The sequence below is a fragment of the Candoia aspera genome, chromosome 1, assembly GCF_035149785.1.
Source record: "Candoia aspera isolate rCanAsp1 chromosome 1, rCanAsp1.hap2, whole genome shotgun sequence".
Classification (NCBI taxonomy): Eukaryota; Metazoa; Chordata; class Lepidosauria; order Squamata; family Boidae; genus Candoia; species Candoia aspera.
The window spans coordinates 13,493,553-13,516,328 of NC_086153.1; the positions used below are offsets into that span (position 1 = coordinate 13,493,553).

General features: G+C 41.1%; 1 protein-coding gene across 2 annotated transcripts in view; it reads left to right on the plus strand.

The window, feature by feature from the left end:
• CASTOR2 (cytosolic arginine sensor for mTORC1 subunit 2) overlaps positions 1 to 22,776 on the plus strand; it is a 76,666-nt gene that overhangs the window by 41,133 nt on the left and 12,757 nt on the right. For both annotated transcript variants that reach the window (XM_063297427.1, XM_063297419.1), the window contains exons 3-4: positions 20,391 to 20,584; positions 22,602 to 22,734. In XM_063297427.1, coding sequence (XP_063153497.1) covers positions 20,391 to 20,584; positions 22,602 to 22,734 — 327 coding nt within the window. The remainder of the gene's footprint in view (positions 1 to 20,390; positions 20,585 to 22,601; positions 22,735 to 22,776) is intronic.

Below are 22,776 nucleotides of genomic sequence, written 5' to 3' on the forward strand. Positions count from 1 at the left end.
GTCGGTCGTCAACACCCCCAGCTCCCCCAGGGACGAGTCCATCACCTCTAGAATATCATCCATCCACCTTGCCCTTGGTCGGCCCCTCTTCCTTTTGCCTCCCACTCTCCCTAGCATCAGCATCTTCTCCAGGGTGTCCTGTCTTCTCATTATGTGGCCAGAGTATTTCAGTTTTGCCTTTAATATTCCCTCAAGTGAGCAGTCTGGCTTTATTTCCTGGAGGATGGACTGGTTTGATCTTCTTGCAGTCCAAGGCACTCTCACTCACCTGTCTATTATTATTATTATCCCTGTCTATTATTATTATCATCATCATTATTATTAAACATGTTAAAGAAAAAATAGAGAGATAAAAGACGTGTCAAAAGAATAAAAGGGTAAAGAACAAAGATTAAGATGCAAATAAATAAGGGATCTAAAACATGGAGATTACAGTTTTTCAATGTATCTTTAATTACTTATGAAATTATAAAATGTACTGTGTCACTTTTCAGGGGTGTCCACAGGATGTGGTCGAAAAAAGTCAAGATGGGTGCCACAATGGTGCAATCAAAGCTGCATGTGTTTTTTATGGGCAATGCCCATAGTAAATAAGCAGTGTTTCATCACACCATTGTGGCCACCATCTTGACTTTTTTGACCACATCCCATGGGCACCCCTGTCACTTTTCAAAGGAAAAATTAAAAATCACAATTAAGCTTTAAACTAAGGCTGTCTGGTTAACACAGTAGAGCCATATGCATTTCTCAAGTTGTATTCCCTTGGATGCAGAAGACAAAAAAAAAAAATATCCATGGCTGGCTGAAAAAAACTTCACGATTTCTCATAGGATACTTTCCTTTCCTTGTGTTGTTTTTTTCCTCAGTTTTTCATAAAACTGACACCTGTGTCAGAAATAGAGCTGACCTTCCTGGCCCGCCCAAAGGCTATAAAAGACAGGCTTAGTCAAGTGCTGTAATTGGCAGAACAAGGCTGTGAAGTTGGTGTAACAAACAATCATCCACCCTGGGGTGATGTGGGAACTTGCTGCGTTTGTATTGATCCACTAAATCTGGACTGCAAAGTCCAGCTAACACCAGATGGCAGGAAAGGGGCACCTAAAAAACTCCTAACGCTTTGCTGTCATCTGGTGGTCATCCAGATGGTTGTAGTTGGGGGAAGTGTTCAGCAAATGAGTATGTCCTTCGCACACGGGTGGTTCAATCCAAGTAGGACTGGGAAAGAACGCTTGTTGGAAAACCTGGAGACTGTCAGGATGCTCAGGGTGAAGATTTGCACTCAGAGGACCCAAATTCATGCACTTGCACCCCAGCGGGGGATGGGCAGTTGGTATGATTGACTCCATCTTTTGTATGTCCTTCTGTTGCTCTTTTGACAATGACATTTGAAGAGGCTGTATTTTTTCTTTGTTATCACACAGTCCAGGCTAGTCTGATGAATTTTATGTTAATCTTTCTTGGGTAAGAACATTCTTATGCATAATTTTGCACAAAAAACATTAGTATCTTTAAACAGCTGGCCTCTAATTTATGTGGGTAGTATTTTTATTTGGACCCTTTAAATTAATTTTCACTTTTTACTTTATCACTCTACTGTTTTACTGTTTGTTTCTGAACTCCGACTGTAATAAAATCTGTCTATCTAAATATCCATGTAGGGCTAAAAAGACCCATTGAAATTGTGAATAGCAGCTAGTAGCCAATGTGGACAAATACTTCAGCTGCTTCAAGGGAGGTGGGAGTGGGAGGTGGCTTGATATAGATCAGGAGCTTCAGATATTTATATTTGAATTGGCTTTTAAATCAGAAATACGAGGACTAGAATCTTTTTAAAAAAAAACGAAGGTTAGCAACTGAGCCCATGCTTTATACAGTATGCAAAAGATCCTTGGCATCTTCTGGTATAGCTACGGTGACCATATTTTCTTGGAAAAAATAAAGGACAACCCTGAAAAAGGGGCTCTGAGGTTCATAAGGATAAAAAGAAATTATCTTTATAACTCTGCTTTACAAAGGAAAGATCAAGAGGGAAACCAAGAAAATAAATAAATAAAGGACTGTCCTTTATATAAAGGACATATGGTCACTGTAGGTATAGCACTGAAAGACTTCAAGGAAAATATTGGGGAATTGCTCCTTTCACAACTCCAGATGTGTGGATTTCAGCTCCCAAATTTCTACAGCCCACATGCCTTTGCTAAGACTTCTGGAAATTGAGGTCTTCAACTGGTTACATCAGTGCTTCCCAACCTTGGCCACTTTAAGATGTGTGGACTTCAACTCCCAGAATTCCCCAGCCAGCATGTTGGGCTGGCTAGGGAATTCTGGGAGTTGAAGTCCACACATCTTAAAGTGGCCACGGTTGAGAAACACTGGGTCACATTCTTGTGTATAAGACAGATTTAGACCAGAAGAGCCAGTTTTAAACCCCTCTTTCAGTCTTAGTTAAATATTCCCATTTTTTTTTCAGTTAACCTACTGCACTAGGCTGCTGTATGATTAAAAATGCTGTTCTTCTGGAATCTAGTGGTCTGGGGCAGCTTGCTGTCCAAGATGACATATAGCTCAGAGTTGGAGCCTAAGCAGTCTTGCCTAGTCTGGCAAATTGCTAAGCATGATCAGAACTGGCTATTGCTCAGAGGAAGCCACGAGGAGACTTTAGGATTATAGGGTAGCTTGAGAAGTTGAATAGTTTTCTCAGAAGAAGTCAATAGCACACCACTTCAGTATTATTGGCAAGACAGTGATTGGAAGATATCCATATAGCTCTGTTCAAGAGTCCTTTGATGGAGTTTTTTAAAGGTTAATAAAAGAACTCCAAGCAGCTAACAACAATCTTGCAAAGTAGAAGCGTGAACCAAAACTTGTGCATTAAGCTTAATTACGTTCAGAAAATAATTCAGTCTTCACACAGTAGTTAGATGAAAAAAAAAGATAGCTTACATGTATTCAGTAGATCTGGATACAAGTAGATTCATAGTAGAAAGCACTTATTCATTACTGGTTCTTTGTAGACACATTTCTATTGGAAATACAAAATGTCTGCATGCAAGCAAGATGGAAGGACCAGAGCTGCATTCTGCAGCAGCCCCTGCTTGCATGCATGCCCAAGAGGTAATGGAGATTGTTAATCCCCAAACCCAAGAAGAAGGAGGAAGTGGAAATCAGGTGACCCATGTGACATCCCACAAGCACAATAGAGATGCGTTTACTAGAAAGACCCCCTTATGCTTTTGAGGTAATACTGAGTTGACCCCTGATAATTCCAACATCCTTAACATTTTACACACAGACCCACAGACATCACTTCTTCTTAGAAGTTGACCTCTTGCAGACTCAGGTACATTCCAACCCCTTTCTTGCAGCCCTCAGAGCATTCTCTAAAAGCAGTGGCTGAAAATTAGTGGCAGAGGTTTTGTAGGAAACACATTAAAGCTAAAGGATAATCCTAAAGTAACACAGTTTCAAAAACAGGAGTAAAAAAAACTAAAAAACAGTAAAAGCAAAACCCCCACCAACATCTGTGATTCAGCCCCACCAATTTGGGGCCACTGCCGTACCTCCCATAACTCTTCATCTGCCAAACAAAGTGTTAAGTGTAGCCCCCAGCCTTTGAAAAATGGTCCAACTTGGATTTGGAAGACCTGCCCTTCTGGATGCAAAATGCAACCCCTTCTGCTTCAGTCTCCAGCAGCTCCCATGAGTCTCCAAGCAGCTTCAGTCTCCAAGCAGCTCCCATGAGTGTCTGACAATGTGGGGATGGATGCCAAAAGGGTGCCTGAAGGAAAGGCAGTTGTTTTAGGGGGCCTAGGAGCAAATATCCTGTTCGTAAGATAGGCACAAAAACTGGAGAAAGAAAACATCTCCAAATTAAACTTCTGATTTTTGGCCTGGTTAATTCCTTTTTCTAGGCTAAAGCTGAGAGAGGTAAGAGGAGAGAGGGTGAAAAAAAAAGTGCTTGTGTGTGTGTGTCTGTGCATATGCACATATATACACCTCAAATATTTGGTCATCCTTTCAGAATGTTTATATTGGACAACCTGTGATTCCTTATTTAATGTGCCTCAAGGAGCTACGGGGGGTGGGGGTTAGATGCCAAAGCCAAAATGTTGCCATGCCTTAAGTCAACCAAGCAGAATGCCCCTAACTCTAGGGTTAGTTGCATAATAAACTTGACATAATCAAGTGGCAACTAAAAATATATTTTGGTTTACCTTTTAATTCAGGGAAGCATGCACCTCCTTCTAGAGGAAGAAAGAAATCTCTGTTTCTCAATTTGAGGGATTAATAAATATGACTGACAGGGATGGATTTGCACACTGCTGGATTGCTAAACATAGGGCTCCGGTTATGGGTTCCTCCCCCAGCATCTTCAAGGCTAAGGAGAGAGTCAAAGTAGTCTTGGTTTGCATGGTGTCCACATCCATCCAGCTCTGATATCTAAGCCAGGTGTGGACAATGTAAGGACCCAGAATCACCACCATTCTCGTTTTATCTGTGTAGCCTAGGTGGGCCCAGAAGCGTTCTTGTGAATTAAGACGACGCTACAGTCACTTTGCTTTGTGGTGTGCCAGCTTCCCTTTAAACAAAGTTAAAGCAATTGTCATGAGTACTGATGGTGAGCAGGAGGGGGCCTCTATCCAGGGGGGAAAACGCATGCGTAGTACTGAGGAGTTAAGCAGCCATTCAAAGAGACACAGATCAGACCCGCCTTGACTTTGGGGTTTATCTGTCTGGGTTTTTCCCACGCTTCTTCAGTTTGTTAGGATTTTCTGTCTAATGTAGCAGTAATAAAACACTAGAGACTTATTCCTTGTCTCAGCGTGGTTCCTGACTGTTAGGACATCGCTCTTTAAAAAATTAACTCAGACCCTGCATGGCTTCAGTGATTCCAATCTTCCCTGCACGGTCCACTGCCACCAGGATTAAATATCTCTGGCCTAAGGGGACAAAGAGAGCTTTCATTGTTCCCCCCCACCCCACCCTCCGGATTGACAGCAACCTGTCTCACTCTAACTTTTACTGTTTACCCATAGCTCCCTCGGTATCTTATCAGATTAGCAGGGCTTGAAAGCAGCTTGCATCCCCACTTGAAAAAAATCTGGCACTTGGCTGGCAGCTAGGCTGCCTCTTGGCTTCTGCAGATTTAGGGTTTCACGTAAACACATTCTTGATCAGAGGAAGCAGTGCCAGCCAAAGGTGAGTTATCTTTCCAAACCTAATTATAGCAACACTGAGACCTGCTGAACAAGTTTGGATTGTTTTATGTGGTTACTTCAGCTTCACGTATCTTGGGCATCCTGTCCTGGGGCATGCATGTAAGAGGGGATAAGGAATTGCTCACACCCAGGGTGAGATCTGCTTTAACCTCAAGGGCACAGCAGAGCCAAACATGAAAACTTCGGATCTGGTTTGTACACTTTAGTCCTCCTCTAAGTGAAGTCAGAACCCAACAAAAGGGGATAGGATGTGTCATTGCAGATCAGACCAGATCTGGGTGTTTTAGACACACCCCACCTTGTATACTGGGCCCTCAAGAAGGATTTAGAAAAAAGAAAGGTTCAAAGAAGGGCCATGAGAAAGATCAGGGAATTGCCTCCTCCCATGAAGAAGGATGGAAGATGATCGACATGTTCCACCTTAAGGAGAGAACTGGGAGGGGGGATACAGTGGCACTTTTCCAATACCCAAAAGGATGTCATACAGAAGCTCAAGACCTTTTCTCCATTGTTCAGAATGTAGGACAAGGGATAATGGGTTTAATTTACAGGAAACCAGGTTTTGATCAAAAGTTTTTAAAACAGAGCAGTTCAGTGTTGGACCCAATTTCAAGAACAATTCTTTCATTGGAGCTATTCAAGTGGAAATAAACAACCATCTATCAGAGATGCTTTAATTTGGATTCCTGTACTGAACAGGAAGCCAAAGTTACATATTGGATAAGGTATTCAACTAGGATCAGGGAGAGTGAGGTTGAGTTACATCCTCAGTGTATCCTGGAAGTATACTGAGCAAGAGATCTAAAAGCCCCCTTCTAACTATGATTCTATGGGCATCTTTGTTCTCCCCATTTTAAGAGAGGCCTTTTAGATAGTCTTGTTCAACCCTGGCTCATTGCAAGAAGTTCAGAGCTAAAACAGCCAAAGTAGATAAACCTTCTTTAGAAACCATTTTTCAATGGTGGTATCCCAGCTGTAGATTACACTCCCTGGTAGATTTTCCTTGGCATCACTTTGTTTCCAGGCAAGGATCTTTTTATTTATTTACTGCAGTTTAGGTACTGCCTGACTCCAAACTGACTCTGGGCAGCTCACAAGATAATAAACCCTAAAAACACCATACAATAAAAACATAGACACAACGTACCTAATGAGGGGTTTCATCCATCTTAACACAAGCCTGGGAGAACAGCCAGGTCTTCAAGGCCTTATGGAATATCAAAAAGGTGGGAGCCACACGGATTTCAGGTGGGATCTCATTCCAGAGGGAAGGCGCCATGACTTAATGGCACATAATCAATTCACTCTACCATATACTTTCTCTAAATCAACAAATATACCATGGATTCTCATTCTCACATACATAAATTTTCAATGAGCTGGTCTACACACACACCTGGTACAAACCTACATCCTGTTTTCCAAATTTTGTTCATTGTCTTTTTTTCATCAGAATTCTGCCCAACTTCATCTCAAACATGTTTAGTAAAGTAATTCCCCTGTACCTAGTTATTAGACTAATAAATGAACTCTAGCATCTTTCCCCCCAAAACTCATTCCATTAGCATCATTCCATAGAGCATAACATGCAACTATCACCATCTAATGGATTCCTATTTTCTTACACTTCCATGCAATCCAGGTGATACCAGTTCATACATTTGGACATATATTTTAGCCTTTTATTCATAATTTAAACCTACATCTTCACTTCCCTGTATGTATTCCTCAATTTTGTTCCACAAGATCATACTACTCTTATTCAGAGCTGTTATATCCTTCCCCTTTCCCTTAGTTTCATAGACTCACTGTATCTGTTGTTGTTCATCAATTCATGCTTTTTATCATTTATTCCTCTTACATTCTAAGTTGTAATCTTTTATATGGTATAGGCAACATCAGAAGGGCCCATAAATTTGGGTCTTTGCTACCCATCAAGCGGTAAGACAGAGACCATGTAGATTAGGTTACCATCTGTGGTCATACTTATGCCACATTTCCTGATAATGGCAAGGTCAGTTTTTGCATGTTTTGGCTAGTATGCCCCAAGCACAGCCAAATCCAGTTTTATCCCAAGGATGCTCATGTTATTCTATGCAAGCCACGGTCTCTAATCTGGAGACTGCCTTGCAAGCCAACAGTCTGGAATCTATATTCCCCTCAGCTAGAAGTATATGCAGTCAATTGACACATATTGAAGATCCAGAAGGTTCAAAGAGAAGCTTCAAAGTACAAGTCAGTCCAAGAAGTCATACCAGGCATCCTGGTCAAAGCTCAAAACAGATAGTCACAGGATCATGCAAGGAATTGAGTTTCCAGATAACTGGGTTGTCCCTAGAGGAAGAGCTTTATATGAAAAGCTCTTCACCTAATATGCATATGATTACTTAGATCATGTCAAGTCAGGTTCAACAAGGCTACTCAGGGGCAACTATAATTCTCCCATAGCTCATTATTCCCAGGGACAGAGAACTTTTCTTTACAAATTGCACTTCTGTGCCTTTCAGCTCTTTGACTGCCTACTAGGAATACCATTACTTGATGGACTTAAAGGTGGTTCTGAGGAATTCAGGAGGGAATCTAAGGCCATAGATTCCACACTCACAGATGTCACCCCCTTCTCTGTATGCAGAACCTTGGGCCTTCCAAAATCTCCCCAGCTCTTCCTATTGTCTGAGGAGGATTCTTCCATGAGGGCTAAGACACAGGTGGGCAACCCACAAGTCACATGTAGCTCTCCTTAAGTGAATGTAACTTCCCTAAGCCCATAGCATGCAAGACTATTGATGTCTCCCTGTTGTATGTTCATTTGTGGCAACATTTAGCTACATAAGGATTGGCCAGAACATTGGTAATCATGAAGGGAAATCTTAAGAAACTCCTGCTGTGAGGCTACATGTCACTTAGTGAGTTGCCATGGTTTTTATGCATTTGGTCTTATGCTCTCTTTAGGTTTAGAATGGAGTAGATCATGTGTGGCTTCTACCCTTGTGATGGTTGGCACTTTGACTTTATGGGTTGGCTACAACTTGAACAAATACTACAACTTGAACAAACCTAGCACTCTCTTTTCATGGTCAGCAGGTTGACATCACTGATGATGCATCCAACTCTTCTGTGCATTCTGAGAGTTAACTGGGAATATAGTCAAAAGCAGAAAAATATGTGGGTGCAGCCATCTCAGAAATATATATTTGTGTCTTTGTATGTATAGGGAACACAGATGAAGGGGTGTGCTCCCTTTTTTCACTGGAGCATCAAGCAGAGTCTGGATGCCCAATCTGTCAGGGATGTTTCCTGCTGAAAGCAGAGTTGGAATCAACGCTCTGCATAGCTCCTTCCACCTTCAAGATTCTAGGATTCCAAGTGCATCTCACAGTAAAGTTGAAACTCGATTTCTATAAACGATTGCATCATTGGTTTTTAATACCCCATAGCTTAAACTTGATATATAAAATCTACATCAAGATAGTTCTTGGACACACTTTTTTTAGAATAGTGATAAAATTTAAAAGCTTTTAGCAGTTAGTACTGTATTATACTGAAAGGATTATATTGTAGGTTATATTATTTCCAATGGACCAGTAAAAGTATTGGGAAATTATTTAGAAGGATGTGCTATATAATTGATGTTAGCAATTTATTAATAGCAATTAAAATGTAAAAAGGATGTCCTGGAAAGAACGGCTCCTCCTCTCCCAAACTGGTTCTATGGAATCTAATTATAATCTTAAAATTTGCCTATTAAGTCCAGGCTTGTGAAAATCAGTTTATTAAGAAATGAATACATTTTTGTAGGGTTATTTTTTGTTTCTTTCCTCTATTTAAGTGACAAGGACCAGGGAGGGAGGCAGGGAGGGAGAGACAGAGAGAGAGAATGGTTTACAATTATTTTATACATATAAAAATATAATTCCTAGTTTTGTGGAGGATTTTGATTTGGAGCAGACTAGGTTGGGGACATAAGTTTAAGTTGGTCTGGTTGGTCTCTGTGAGAATCATAATGGGTGACTAAGATGGGTCTTGGCCTGATCCAGCAGATCTCTGGATGGACGGATGGATGGATGGATAGATAGATAGATATCGAATTTGTATCACTGCCCATCTCCCCCCACAAGGAGGGACTCTGGGCAGTTTACAACAAAACAAAATTTAAAATTCAATGTCCGTGCAAGTACAATAAGTATAAATATATAAATATAAACATAAATAAGCAATAAAATATAATATGTAGTAAAATCTATTTATGTGCAGAATAAAATGGAACATAAAAAAACAGTGCCACAAGTTTAAAATCAGTTCTGGTCTTCACATTTGGAAAAAAAAGGTGCCTGAGGTAAAAATTATTGCCATGAATCAAAACATACATGGCAGGGAGAAGTTTCCTCTCCGCAAACAGTAGGACCAGGACCCATCCAGTGAAGCTGTTTGGAAGGAGATTTAGAACCAACCAAAGAGAGGACTTCTTCGCACGAGGCATAATTAATCTGTTGAATTCTTCAGCAGAAGACATAGTGGTGGCCAGTGTCTTGGGTGGCTTTAAAAGAGGATTGCATACATTCATAGATGTCAGGTCTATTGAGAGCTATTGTTTCCAAGGTGGGGTCAGGATGCTTCCAAATACCAGTTGAGGGAGAATAACAGTGGGAGGCGGGTATGTCTCCCACATCCTGTTTGTGTGCACCCCAAAGAAATCTAGTTGGCTACTTAGACAAAGACTATCTTGCACCAGGATGGGGGCTTTGGACTTCTTACCTTCTTAAAAATATGCAAGATTGAACCTGGAAACTAATACATTAGGGCCTGCTTCTTTCCAATCCACTGGCCCCCAGGATTACAACTCCCACTGTTCCCATTCAGAATTCAGGAAGGTGAATTTGATCACAAAAAATGAAGCCACAGTAAAATTGTTCGCCTTTTGGCTCCCAAAGGGACCCGAAACAGTCTAATGCAGCAACGTATCAGGGGCTGGTTGTTTCTTCATAATCTCCAGCTGGTGTGCTCTTTATTCCAATACTGCTGACATATGTTGCTTATCCCCAAGATAAAACAGAGGCATGGTACAAAGGTCCTAATTTTAACTTTAGGCTCTGCTGCATCCCTCCTGACACATCCACGCTTGGCACTTTTCACAACTAAACAGCTGATGCCAAAGCACAACTGTGTAGGCAGAAATTGTTTATTGCATTCAGATTGAGGCAATGAAGCTGCGTCACTTTTTGGTTTGTCTTGGCAGACAATTTGGATTACATTGCAAGGATTTAGGCCATCAGTTACAAGTCTCAGATGTGAGGACAATCTGGCTGCAACATCTGTCACCACATTGATCATCAGGGTGAATTCGGCTGATCTGGCTGTCTGGGCAGGTGTCTCCTTCCTCCCTCCCCACTCCACATGTGACCCTTCTGTAGCTGTGTGCTCAGTGGAAGAGGACAAGCATCCCAGATAAGAGCCTACCATTCTTCAGTCAAGGGTTATATATGTTAGCTGACTCATGCCAAAGTGAATTGGGCACAGCATGGAACCTATGCAAGTTTTTATTCAAATTTAATTATTTATTTATTATTCAAATTTAATTACCACCCATCTCCCCCAAAAGAGGGACTCTTTAGCTTCTATATTTTCAAAACTAACTATTTTTATAGAAAAGTAGGGTATCATTAAAAGGAAGACCATAAAGAACGTACTTGTCATCTTCTCATTTTTAAGACACAGAGACTTTTCAAAAATAGAAAAAAATTCATACCCTGCACCCATTCAGGAGAGTAAGTTTCATTCCAGTTACATAAAATGTATCCTCTTGCCATGCCCCAGGCTTGATAGAGCCAGCATTCTTCATAAGATGACAAATTCCATGTTTTAGGAATATTGTTGAACATTACATTGAGTTTATTGACTGTGGGATTTCTTCCCAAAATGGCACTGACCCAGGTAGTAATTTGAAACCAAAACCAAGCTAAAGCCGGAAGAGACAAAACCATATGAGTTAAAGAACCTTCAAATTTCTTACCACGAAACAGACACTTCCAAAAATTTTCCCAAGAAAACTTCAGGGACTAGTCCAGGCAGTCAGCAAGACTCAACACTGACTTGAAGGCAGAAAAATAAGTAAACAGATGAATAAATAAAACTATTGTACCTATTGAATGGATTTGTATTGTAAACAGCTTTGGGAGGCAGTCTTGGCTCAGAAGAGTGTAGTGTAAAAAAAATGAAGGTCACCATTTCATCGGACTAAATTTTGATGTGGGGCTGCCACGCATATATGATGTGGCAATGAACATTCATTCATTCATTCACTCTCCAGCCTCCAGGAACTCGAGGTGGTGTTCTCAGTACTTTCTCCCAGTTTTGTGCAGTGGGGGAAGCTCAGTCTCCTAGTTTCCCTCAGTGTTTTTCTAGGTCTAGCGGAACATCTTCAGAATCACCTCAGCCTTCCTCACCCTTCACATTGGTTGCAGCAACTCTTATAATCACAGCCAACATAGTCAGTGGCTTTAGTTCAATCATTTAAAAGCAGAAGCAAAAGAAATTATTTCAGCCATCCTGAAATTAGTCTGAAGAAACTGCTCCTTCTTAAAATCTTTGAGACTGGGAAGATTAGGATGAGCTTTCTCAACCTACTATTCTAGGATCCTCAGGTTGCTCCACAGAAGGCTCACAACTTTTGAGACTGCAACACCCAGTAATGATTTGTGCTGATGAATAAGAGATTGCAAAACTTTATTAGCACCTCAAGTGATTTTTGAAGGGATCTGTCTTCAGGGTCTTCGCATTCTTCCTGAAATTATAGTTCGGGTTATCTGTTTGTTTTATCTACCCTTGCTAGTTGGACAAAATTAGCACTTCCTTGAAAAAAAAAGGAGCAAATTCTCAATGTTTTACTCACCTTCAGAAGTCTCCAAGGATGATGGCAGAGAGGAAGAATTCATTCCAAATTAATTCTAGCAGTGCAGGAACTCATCTGTGTCATGTTATTTCATTGATTGATTGATTTAATTTGTATGCCGCCCAACTCCCAATGAGTTTATTGAGCTCCAAATGTATTCTATCTTTCCAAGTCCTCTCATACATTGTCAGGAGGGTTTGGGCCTTCATGTAGTGTAGGAGAAGCAGGGGGGGATCACCATCAATGAGTTGGTGGAACCTGCTGGTCACTGAGTAATATAACCTCCTCTCCACACATACAAAAAGTATCTTTGCAAATTTAATGACAAATGGGATGCCTTGCTAGAGCACTTCAATTAAAGCACGATTGCTGTTGAAACAGCAGCTGCTATGAGCTAGCATGCAATGCAATTCCTTGCCCAATTCATACATACCAACTTGTTTGCTTGTTCTTTTGATCATTGTATAAGTTTCCTCATTTGCCAAAGCAACTCTAGGTGGTGTACACAGTAATACTTTTTCTGTTTTAAGAAAAAGTATCTATACCAGTATATATGTGTGTGTGTATTCACACACACACATTCTCTCACAGACACATACTCTACATCCTATATCAAGACAAAACAGTGCCATATAACTCACTGAGTGAAATTACAAATCATTCTCCCCTGGGACCTTCTGGGAGAACCAGGTCATTGCAGCTTTTCTAAAGGTCAGCAGGGTCAGGACCATGTGAATTTGGGGGGAATGATCTTCCAAAGGTCCAGGACAGCAGCAAAGAAGGCCTGACTTTGGGATCCTGGAAGGGCCTTTGCTTTTGCTGAAGAGACCCAGAACATGGCAACTCAGTTAGATCTTGCCAGTTGGGCAGAAACAATTGGAGAGAGGCAGTCTCATAGATGAGAAGGTTCTAATTCTGGGAAAGATGGAAGGAAAACAAAGAGGACAACCAGCAGCAAGGTGGATGGACTCAGTTACAGTGGTGATGGGTGCCCCATTGGAAAACCTGAAGGACCAGTTTGAGGACAGATCATCCTGGAGAAAATCTGTCTGTGGTCGCTGAGAGTCAAAAACAATCTGATGACACATAATCAATTAAACCATCAAAAGTCTCATACATAGCTAGGCCCCAAGCTCCTTCCTTCCCAAATATTGTTTCTCTTTCATCATTGTTTCTCTTTTGCCTTGATGAAAACAGAAGGTTGGATTTTCAATAACTCAGCAGAGGCCTAAAGCTGAAAGAACAGACTCCTAATTTAATTATTAGGAGTCTTTTTTCCCTCTTCTGCTAAGAGAAAAGAATCTAAAGGTACAATATATACCAGATGCTTGGGGCATTTATCGGCTTTCTGTTACTATTACAGGTAGTCCTCACTTAACAGCCATTCGTTTAGTGATGGTTCAAACTTACGACAGTGCTGGAAAAACTGTCTTACAACTGGTTCTCACACTTAGGACTATTGCAGTGTCCCCACGGTCATGTGATCACGATTTGGGCACTTGGCAACCGGCTTGCATTTTATGATCATCGCAGCGTCCCATAGTCACATGATTGCCATTTTCTACCTTCCTGGCTGGCTTCTGGCAAGCAAAATCAATGGGGAACCATGTGATTCGCTTAACAACCATGTGGTTTGATTAATGCCCATGGTGATTCGCTTAGCGACCTCTGCAAAAACAGTCGTAAAATCAGGTTGGATTTGCTTAGCAACTGAAATTCCAGGCCCAATTATGGTCATTAAGTGAGGACTACCTGTAGAACTCAAGGTCTACCAACCAGAGCTTGGTGCAAAAAGACTTCCACTTCAGCAGAACCCCCCACCCCCCCAGTGACTTATAGGGTCTTCTTGAATCATGCAACCATTGTGGTGTCAAAAGAACAATAACAAAGACAGGTTTTGTATCACTTTGAGGATGGTTGGGGGACTAGTGTACAAACAGCCCTAGAATTAAGCAATCCTTTGCCCAGGAATTTGGTTTGAATTCCCCACTTGACTGGATCCTCCCGCACACAGAACTCCACTTCCTGTTCCTCCAAGTTGTTTTTTCATCTTAGCAGTACAGGTAGTTCTCATTTAACAACCGTAATTGGACCTGTGTTGTAAAGCAAACAAATCACGTGACTGTGCCAATTTATGACAGTAGTTCTGGCAGTTCCGGTTGCAGTTGTTAAGCACAACATGACGTGATCGCCATTTGCAGCCTCCTGCCAGCTTCCCCATTGACTTTGCTTCTGGGAAGCTGGCAGTGATGGTTGCAAATGGCGATCACGTGACCGCGGGACACTGCAACCATCATAAGTGCACGCCAGTTGCCAAGTGCCTGAACCAATCACGTGATAGCGGGGATGATGCAATGGCTGCAACTTCAAGGACCAGTTGTAAGTCTCCTCATTCATCACCGTCGGAGCTTTGAGCGGTTGCTGAACGAGTGTTCACTAAGCGAGGACTACCTGTATATTTTAGGGCAAGAGAGAAATTATTTTGCTGCTGCTGTTATTAAACAGCTGAGAGAATCGAAGATCCTTCCTAACTTAAAATAAATTATGTAAACTTCAGCTGCTAGATCCCGATGTATTTATAAGTTCTGTCCGCAAAGATGACATAGACCTTACGTTTTAGGGTTGTACATTTGAAGGCAAAAGGCAGAACACGAAGAGTCGCTAACGTAACACCTGTTTGCAGCGCCTTAAACCAAACATCTCATTGCCCAGGATTGTGCTATTGTTGCAGAGGGCAGCCACACGGTCCCAGAAAAAGACACAGCTGCTCTCAGGGAGCCGCAGAGGGGAAGGTGCTGCCTTCCAGAACACCTTTTTGCCTTAGAATTAGAGTGACCGTACGGCCTTTCTGGTAAAGGACAGTCCTTTATTTCAGACAGCTGACATTTAGATGTATTTATTTGTCAAAAACTCCAGATAAACTTGTCCTTTATTTTGGTCATTTAACTTTTACCATACTATTGGCACCGCTTAATACACCATCTTTCACATTCACGTGAAAAATGTTGAAATTGAATTGTCCTTTTAAAATAAGTATACACATACCGTTTGATTTTAGATGTTTTTATTAGAATATGCGTTTTTGTAAAGTTTTTCTGGGCTTTGCTCTTGAATTTTCCTTTGTAAAGCAGAATTATAACATCAACAGTTTTTTATCCTTATGAACCTCTTTGAGATTTGCCCCTTTTTCAGATTTGTCCTTTATTTTTTCCAAGAAAATATGGCCACCATACTTATAAACCAAAGGGCTACACAGCCATACAGACACGGACTTCTGTAATGTGTACATGCACCCTATTTTTTTTTTCAAAAACCTGTCCTTCCTCTAATTATACCTGTTTCTATTATACTTCATAGCTAGCAACTCACAAAGATATATAAAAACTAGTCATGTTTCAAGGAAATTAGTCCACACACTTGGCTGTCAGGGCTGATTTAATCAAGTGACATACGTGTGTGGGTGAACCAGCCCTTATTAAATACTGCCTCTGTAGTTTGCTTTGGTTAAGATTCATGATATTCGTAATAGGATTTATGTAACAATAATAATAACCAAAAAGAAGAAAAGAGGTTGTAATTAAAGTTTGCAGAAAGCAGGTACACCATGCGTATGAAAAGATGGTGTATGAAAATACTTATATTAATTATAAGATTCCTTTTTACAGCCTCTGGCTTCAGTGGGATGCTAGAAAATTCAGCATTTGTTTTTAGCAAAGTAAGTAAAGTAATAGAACCAAAGTAGATATAATGTATGTATTACACAAATATATGGGATAATGTATGTATTACACAAATATATGGGATACATTTCAAAATATTTTCTTAAAAATTACCTTGCTGAATAATGTGCCTGACTGGCCTATTATTTCATCACACATTTTTGGATAATGTAGCCCAAAACTATTGGATTGCTTAGAAAGTGTTAGATGTTTTTTAAAAGGACTTTGAGACCTCCAATCCTGGAGTGGAAATAATGTTCCAAAATTAAATATGGTACAGAATATTATATGCTAAGTAAACAGCTTTACCTTTGTTGCTTGGATGTTTCTTGGCAGGCATGTGAAAGTTAATACGTTTGGACAGGATTATGTATTCAGATCTGAAAACTAGAAAAACAAGTATATTGTGATAGCAGGAAATGGGGGGGAGGGGTGGAATATCCTGAAAGGGCAGCTGACTGCAAGCCAAACCTGGAGACTGATGGGCTGTCAAGGGAGGTGGAACCAAGAGGCATGCAGAGCCAAGGTGGAAAGAGCCTGGGAGCAGGAAGCAGGATGGGCAGAGACCAGGGGGTGGAGCCAGGGGGTAGGATGGGCGGAGCCAGGGGATGCAATAGGCAGAGTTTAACCAGTGCAAAAGGAGGTGTGAGGTATAACAGGGGCTATATCTGACCCATATAATGATACAGAAACCCTCTTTTGAGCCTGTTTTGCTCCAACAACCAATATTCAGTTGAGCACTTACGCTCTGCAGCAACCCAGAACACTAGAAAAAAGAAAAAGATCATCTGTACAGCATCTTCCAACAAAATGGATACCTGCTCAACTTTATCAAAACGTGCCTCACCACCCAACCCACTACAACCCAACCAATGGAAACTATGAAAAGGATAACACTGCCATACATCAGCAACATCTCAGAAACCACCAACAGACTGTTACAACCACATGGCATCACTGTAGCACATAAACCAACTAAAACTCTTCAAAACATATTAAGCAACCCAAAAGACCCAATAGCCCAAGAAGAAAAAACAGGAGTTATTTACAACATACAATGTAAAGACTGTAACAGCCACTATGTAGGAAGGACAGACAGGCAGAAGACTAGCAGAGCGCATCCACGAACATCAACTAGCAGTCAGAAGACACGATGAGAACTCCTTAATCTCCTTAAACACATGGACAGACTCAACCATAGTTTCAACTGGGAAACGGTGAGCATCCTAAACCAAGCCAAATCCAAAAAACGCCAGAGAATTCCTGGAAGCCTGGCACTCAGACAAAGCAGCCATCAACAGACACATAGAGGTAAACAACATTTACATACCATTCAAAAGAGACAATAGAAAAGCCAAAAGACCAGAACACCACCTCGTCAGCAAGCAACACCAAGATTTGCAAAAATCAACACTAGGATTAACACCAGATGAACCATCAAACAGCACAATACACCCTAATCAAGGAACTATCAGCTCAGTCAATCAACCAAGCAGCAAACAACAGCCCAATCAAGGAACTCCCAAGGAGAGAACAACACCCCTACCAACACAAGCTGGACAAACCACGGTATATAAACTGAGAGCAAGGCCCACTCCCTCTTTGCACTGAAGATGTTGCCTAGTCTGGCAATGAAACATCTGCAAGAAAACAACAAGGGTCAGAGAGCACCAAGGACTCCAAAGAAATTACAATCAAGTCAATGAAAGGTAGAAAGGATAAAGATAAAAGACGGTAAGCGTGATGAAGCAAGGGGTCCTTCTCCCTCGTCACAGAGCATTTGAGCATCCATCCTGCTTGTTTATTTGCTTTCTAATAAATTCTTCTGGAGCCAATAATACAATAATGTTGTGTTTTGGAGTTCATGGCTCTTTTTGTACTCTGTATATTTCACAGTCCCTTGGACACAAAAACCCACCCACACATTCAATTAGGAGGTGATTCTTGGGTGCTCTTAATCACTTTCTAAACTCTGCTTGTTTTACTAGAACCCTGAATTGTACTTTCCCATCCATCAGCTGGCCAAGAAGTGTCCAGAAAATGCAGTTCAATCATTTTCTATTTTTTTTCTTTTAACAATAGTTGCCTTGTTTATGAGATGCAGTCTACTCAGCCAACAAGAAGGTAGCAAGCTTTAGTTTGCAGAAGTTGTGAAACCCAGTTGCGCAAACATAATATATACACATATGAAGCCCAATATATATTTATGAACATACCTAATATGTTGCTTTGATTACCAGAATAAAGACACATTGCAGTATTGGTCTCAGGGAAAATTGAATATCACTTTGATTTTGTGTTTTTATTGCAGTAGTTAGCAAATCAGATTCCACATGTCCATGCAAGCTAATGTAGAACATGGCTTTCACAATTTGGACTTTTGGAAAAAGGAAGCTTTTTAATCATTGTTTGGATGCAGGGCTCCTGAGGGAAGTTGCTAATCACAGAAAAAGCACTGTATTACTTAGTAAATGTTGACTCTCAGTGCTTGTATCATTGTTTGGGAAATAGTTATGGAGCCCTTTTCCTTACTTTGGGTGTGCAATTCAAATATGTGGGATCTGTTTTTACTACAATCCAGCAACCAAAGGTTAGTGGAAACACACACACCAACTCATATGCATGCATGTATGCAAGCCTGTTTGCTCCAGACCTTAATGGAACTCAGTCTTTCCATAAAAAGAAAATTGCTTCTGTATAACCTAAGCTATTCTCATTTAAACAGTATAATTTGGGTAGGGGTGCTCAAAGGGTATGGTCGGAAATCAAGATAGTGGCCGTGATGGTGTAATCAAAGCTGTGTCTGTTTTTATGCACTTCAAAAGCCCTGCAAAGCCTCTGTTCGTCTAATTTGCTTCGTTTTTCAGCCCCCACAAGGAGGGGGGACAATCACTATGCCATATTTTGCTATCATGTCAGGAACACTGGCGGGCTGCTGGCAGGCAGTTAAAAGCACCACCACCACCACCACCACCCTGACTCTACTTTGATGGGTTTTCTTATTTGACTGTATATCTATGCTGTCCGCTTCTAACAATTGACAAATCTATTCTGTGCAGGAAAATCTTTCCAAAACTTTCCTGTCAGCCCAAATTAATTTTTCTGTTGATGCCTGTGATGCCACCATGTCAGCAAAAAGCCTTCCCCAATAATTCTTTTCTGGTCATGCAGCTACATTGAGAATCTAAGATCACCAAGAACAAAACTAAAGACGCTTTGGAAAAAGGAATCCGCTAAAGTGAATTTGTAGGATGGAAGGCGTAAACCCTAACTTTGCAACTGCTGGGCATTGCTTAAGCCGTTGTTTCCCAAGCTTATGAGTACTACAGGCCCTTGTCGGTATTGTGAGAAATGAAGCAGAGACAGCTGTCTTGTCAACGGGCAGAATGGGAAATCTCTGCCTGGCTATAAAAACACATACTGTTCCTGTTAGACCAGTGTTTTTCAAACTTGGCAACTTTAAGATGTGTGGACTTCACCTCCCAGAATTCCCCAGCCAGCATATTGGGCTGGATGGAGAATTCTGGGAGTTGAAGAAACATCTTAAGGTTGCTACGTTTGAGAAACACTGCTCTAGCTCATCATCCTGGGATTTCCTGATGGTCTCCCATCTCAATCTAAGTTGGTCTGATCTTGATTAGCTTCTCAAGTTCAAGGCCAGTTGGGTGCTGCCTAAGTCTCCCAAGTCTCAAAAAAAGAAATAGGTTAAATGTTGAATTGTTTGAATCACCTTTAAGCAGGTTAGAATTTTTTTTAAAAAGTGTTCCTGGCTTGTCTGTAACCAGACAATTCTGCCAACTCTGGTTCACAAAATTTTGGATTGAATAAAAAGCTAAAGATTAAGAATACTGTAGATTAATTGTTCTCATCATCAGAATTAAGGAAGCTGTGTCTCTGCACTGCATGACACACAGTGCTGGATTAGACAAACCATCCTGATCCTATCTCAGTGTTCTTCCTTTGTCTTTAGGAAGTGTGTAGTTGTGAGTCCCACTGTGGTTGTGTGTGTGTGTGTGTGTGTAAATAGACTTTCTCACAACTGGATATAAATATTGCTCTTTGGCCTCTGGAAGGTCTCATGGTAAGTTGTTATTGTGTAGTCTTGGTTGTTTGCATTGCATAAATACTCCTTGAATGCTCAAATATAAGAAGCTTATTCTTGTGGGACCAAGAAGGCACTTGCACTTGAGCAGTGGTTTGATTTTAAAATATTTGGGAGTGTTCTTTGTAGATTGTACTTCAGAACATCCTGTTTTGTGGTTCAAATCATCCACAAGTTATGGTGCTGGCTACCACATGGGCTACCACATGGGCTGGCTTCAAAAAGGGTTTGGACCCATTCATGGAAGTTATAGGCATCAGTGCCTTGATGGCAGTGGGACTGCCTCTGAAGGCCATCTGCTGGGAGACTAGTGCAATTGGCTGGCCACTGGGAGAACAGACTGCCGGCCCAGATGGGCCAGGGGTCCCATCCAACAGGGATGTTTACGTTCCTATGTTCTTATCCTTGTAAGTCAATAAATAAAATGTGTTTATGTGTGCTTTTTCACCTTTCAATTTCAGAGCTCCCTTCATCAGAACACTTGAGTGTAGCAGACGCAACATGGCTGGCTCTCAACGTGGTCTCGGGAGGAGGTGGCTTCTCCGGCTCTCAGCCCATTGGTGTGACCAAAATTGCCAAATCAGTCATAGCTCCACTAGCCAATCAGAATATCTCAGTGTTTATGCTCTCCACCTATCAGACAGACTTTATTCTGGTAAGGCAATCATGATGTGAGCAAATACTGGGAAAAGAAGACATATTCCTTCCATCAAGGTCCTAATAAGAGTTAAGCATACACTGAAGGAGTGAAGCTAAATTCTCAGGCTATTTCCGCATTGATTTTTCCTTGAATCCATGATAAATTGCTGCAATGTGGATAAGTAAGCTTTGACACTCCTATTTGCTTCTCTTGAACCAAGCTGAGCCAAACCTCTGGGCTCAGAAGACCATACCTTGCATTTCTCCCTAATTATCAAGGGTAGCAGTTTAACTAAGACCATCTCACCCTATATAAATCACTGCCCATATTTTGAAATCATCGGTCAATCTTTGATTGTTGGTTAAATGTTTAAAATCTTATGTTGTCAACCTTCAGACTTTTCTCAACTTCTCTGAGTAAATAGGGCAAAGCCTCTTGTCTTTGGCACATGTGTACATATAAAAACATGTCTGTACTGCTGCCATTTCAGTTTTTTAGTGCCTTTTAAAAATGTTCTTTAATTAAAAAAAAATAAATGAAACATTGAAACAGATACCTGAAGCATTCCCTTCAAATGCTGATAGTTTTACATCACCCAGGGAGAGCAAGGACCCAAAAGTGCTCAAGAAGAATTGAATGCTGAGTGCTTTTTGAATACAGGTAGTCCTCGTTTAGCAACCACAATTCGGACCAGCAACTCTGTCATTAAGCAATGTGGTCACTAAGTGAAACTGCAACTGTGCTTATGAAATTGATATGGAAATGTAATGGGACGTACATGTTTTCCTTTCATTTCAGCTTTCGTTTGCTTTACAGACCTGCAAAGGTCGTAAATGCGAGGATTGGTCGCAAAGTTACTTTTTCATCACTGTTGTAACTACAAACGGTCACTGTATGAGGCAGTCACTAAACAAGGACTACCTGTAGAAAAGTGGAATAAAACGCTTGGTGGAGATAGAATATCTGCCTGTTGTGGGTGAGGAATAGTGGCTGGAAATGGAAAACTAGAAAGGAGTCCTGACCAACAGCATTTTGTGCTTCCCTTCCCTCCCCCATAGCAATTTTGTTATAAGAAAATTGCACTGCAACATTTGGAAAAGTGAAATGAAGGCACAAAGAATCATTGTGTTCCAAGTCCCACAGTAATCTTTGAAGTTTATATTAAAATGCAGACTGAACAAGAAGTGACACGGCGACACTATAAGCAAACTGCACCCATATTTTAGTATTTCTCCTGTTACAGCATCTATAACTGCAGCCTTACCATTTTTCCACATTATCAACAGTACTTATGACCTCCTTTCTTGTAAAAATCAGAACCAATGCACTGTATTATATATGACTAGAGTGGACATATGGGATGGGTCTGCACAACGTCTTTGTGTGTGCTTGCAAGTCAGTCCGGACTGCTGATGTCTACTGGATCAATAGATGCAATTTTCTTGGCAATATTTTCAGAAGTAGTTTGCCATTGCCTTCTTCTGAGGGCTGAGAAAGAGTAACTGCCCCAAAGTCATCCATCTGGTTTCATGCCCAAGGTGGGACTGTAACTTAGCTTTTCTCATTCCTGGTCCGGTGCTTTAATCATTACACCAAACTGACTCCCCGCACAATATATTAGTCTATATTACATTAGAATTGGGTTGTATGTGGTTCATTTGTCTCACAGTGCTCTTTGAACCAGGCCATCCTGTTGAGGCATCGTACAATATTTGTAATTATTCAGGCACAACAAATTATGTGAAGGCAGCAATTACATTTTTTTAAAACCAGGGCAGAGAGTTGAGCATGTCATGCCAACCCATCCATGCTGAAGCAAAGATAGAAACAGGGCAGTGACCTGGTCATACGAACATGGCCGCCCCAGCCCAACCTGGTGATGGCTTTCACACACAAAGTGGAAATGTTTGTGATCTACAAGATCTCCCAGCTCCTATCTCAGATTAATGGATTCCATTGATGAAGAGTTAAAATTCCTGGAAGCTGACCAGTGTTCATTCTCCTGAGGAGATCTGATTTGTTTTTCCCTCAGGTACGTGAACGGGACCTGGCCTTCGTCATGCACACCCTGGCTTCTGAATTCACCATCCTCAGAGTTGTGAATGGGGAGACCGTGGCAGCTGATAACCTTGGGATAACCAATGGATTTGTGAAACCAAAACTGGGTAAGGACTCCCTTGCCTTCTTCAACTGTCCCACTTCAGGGT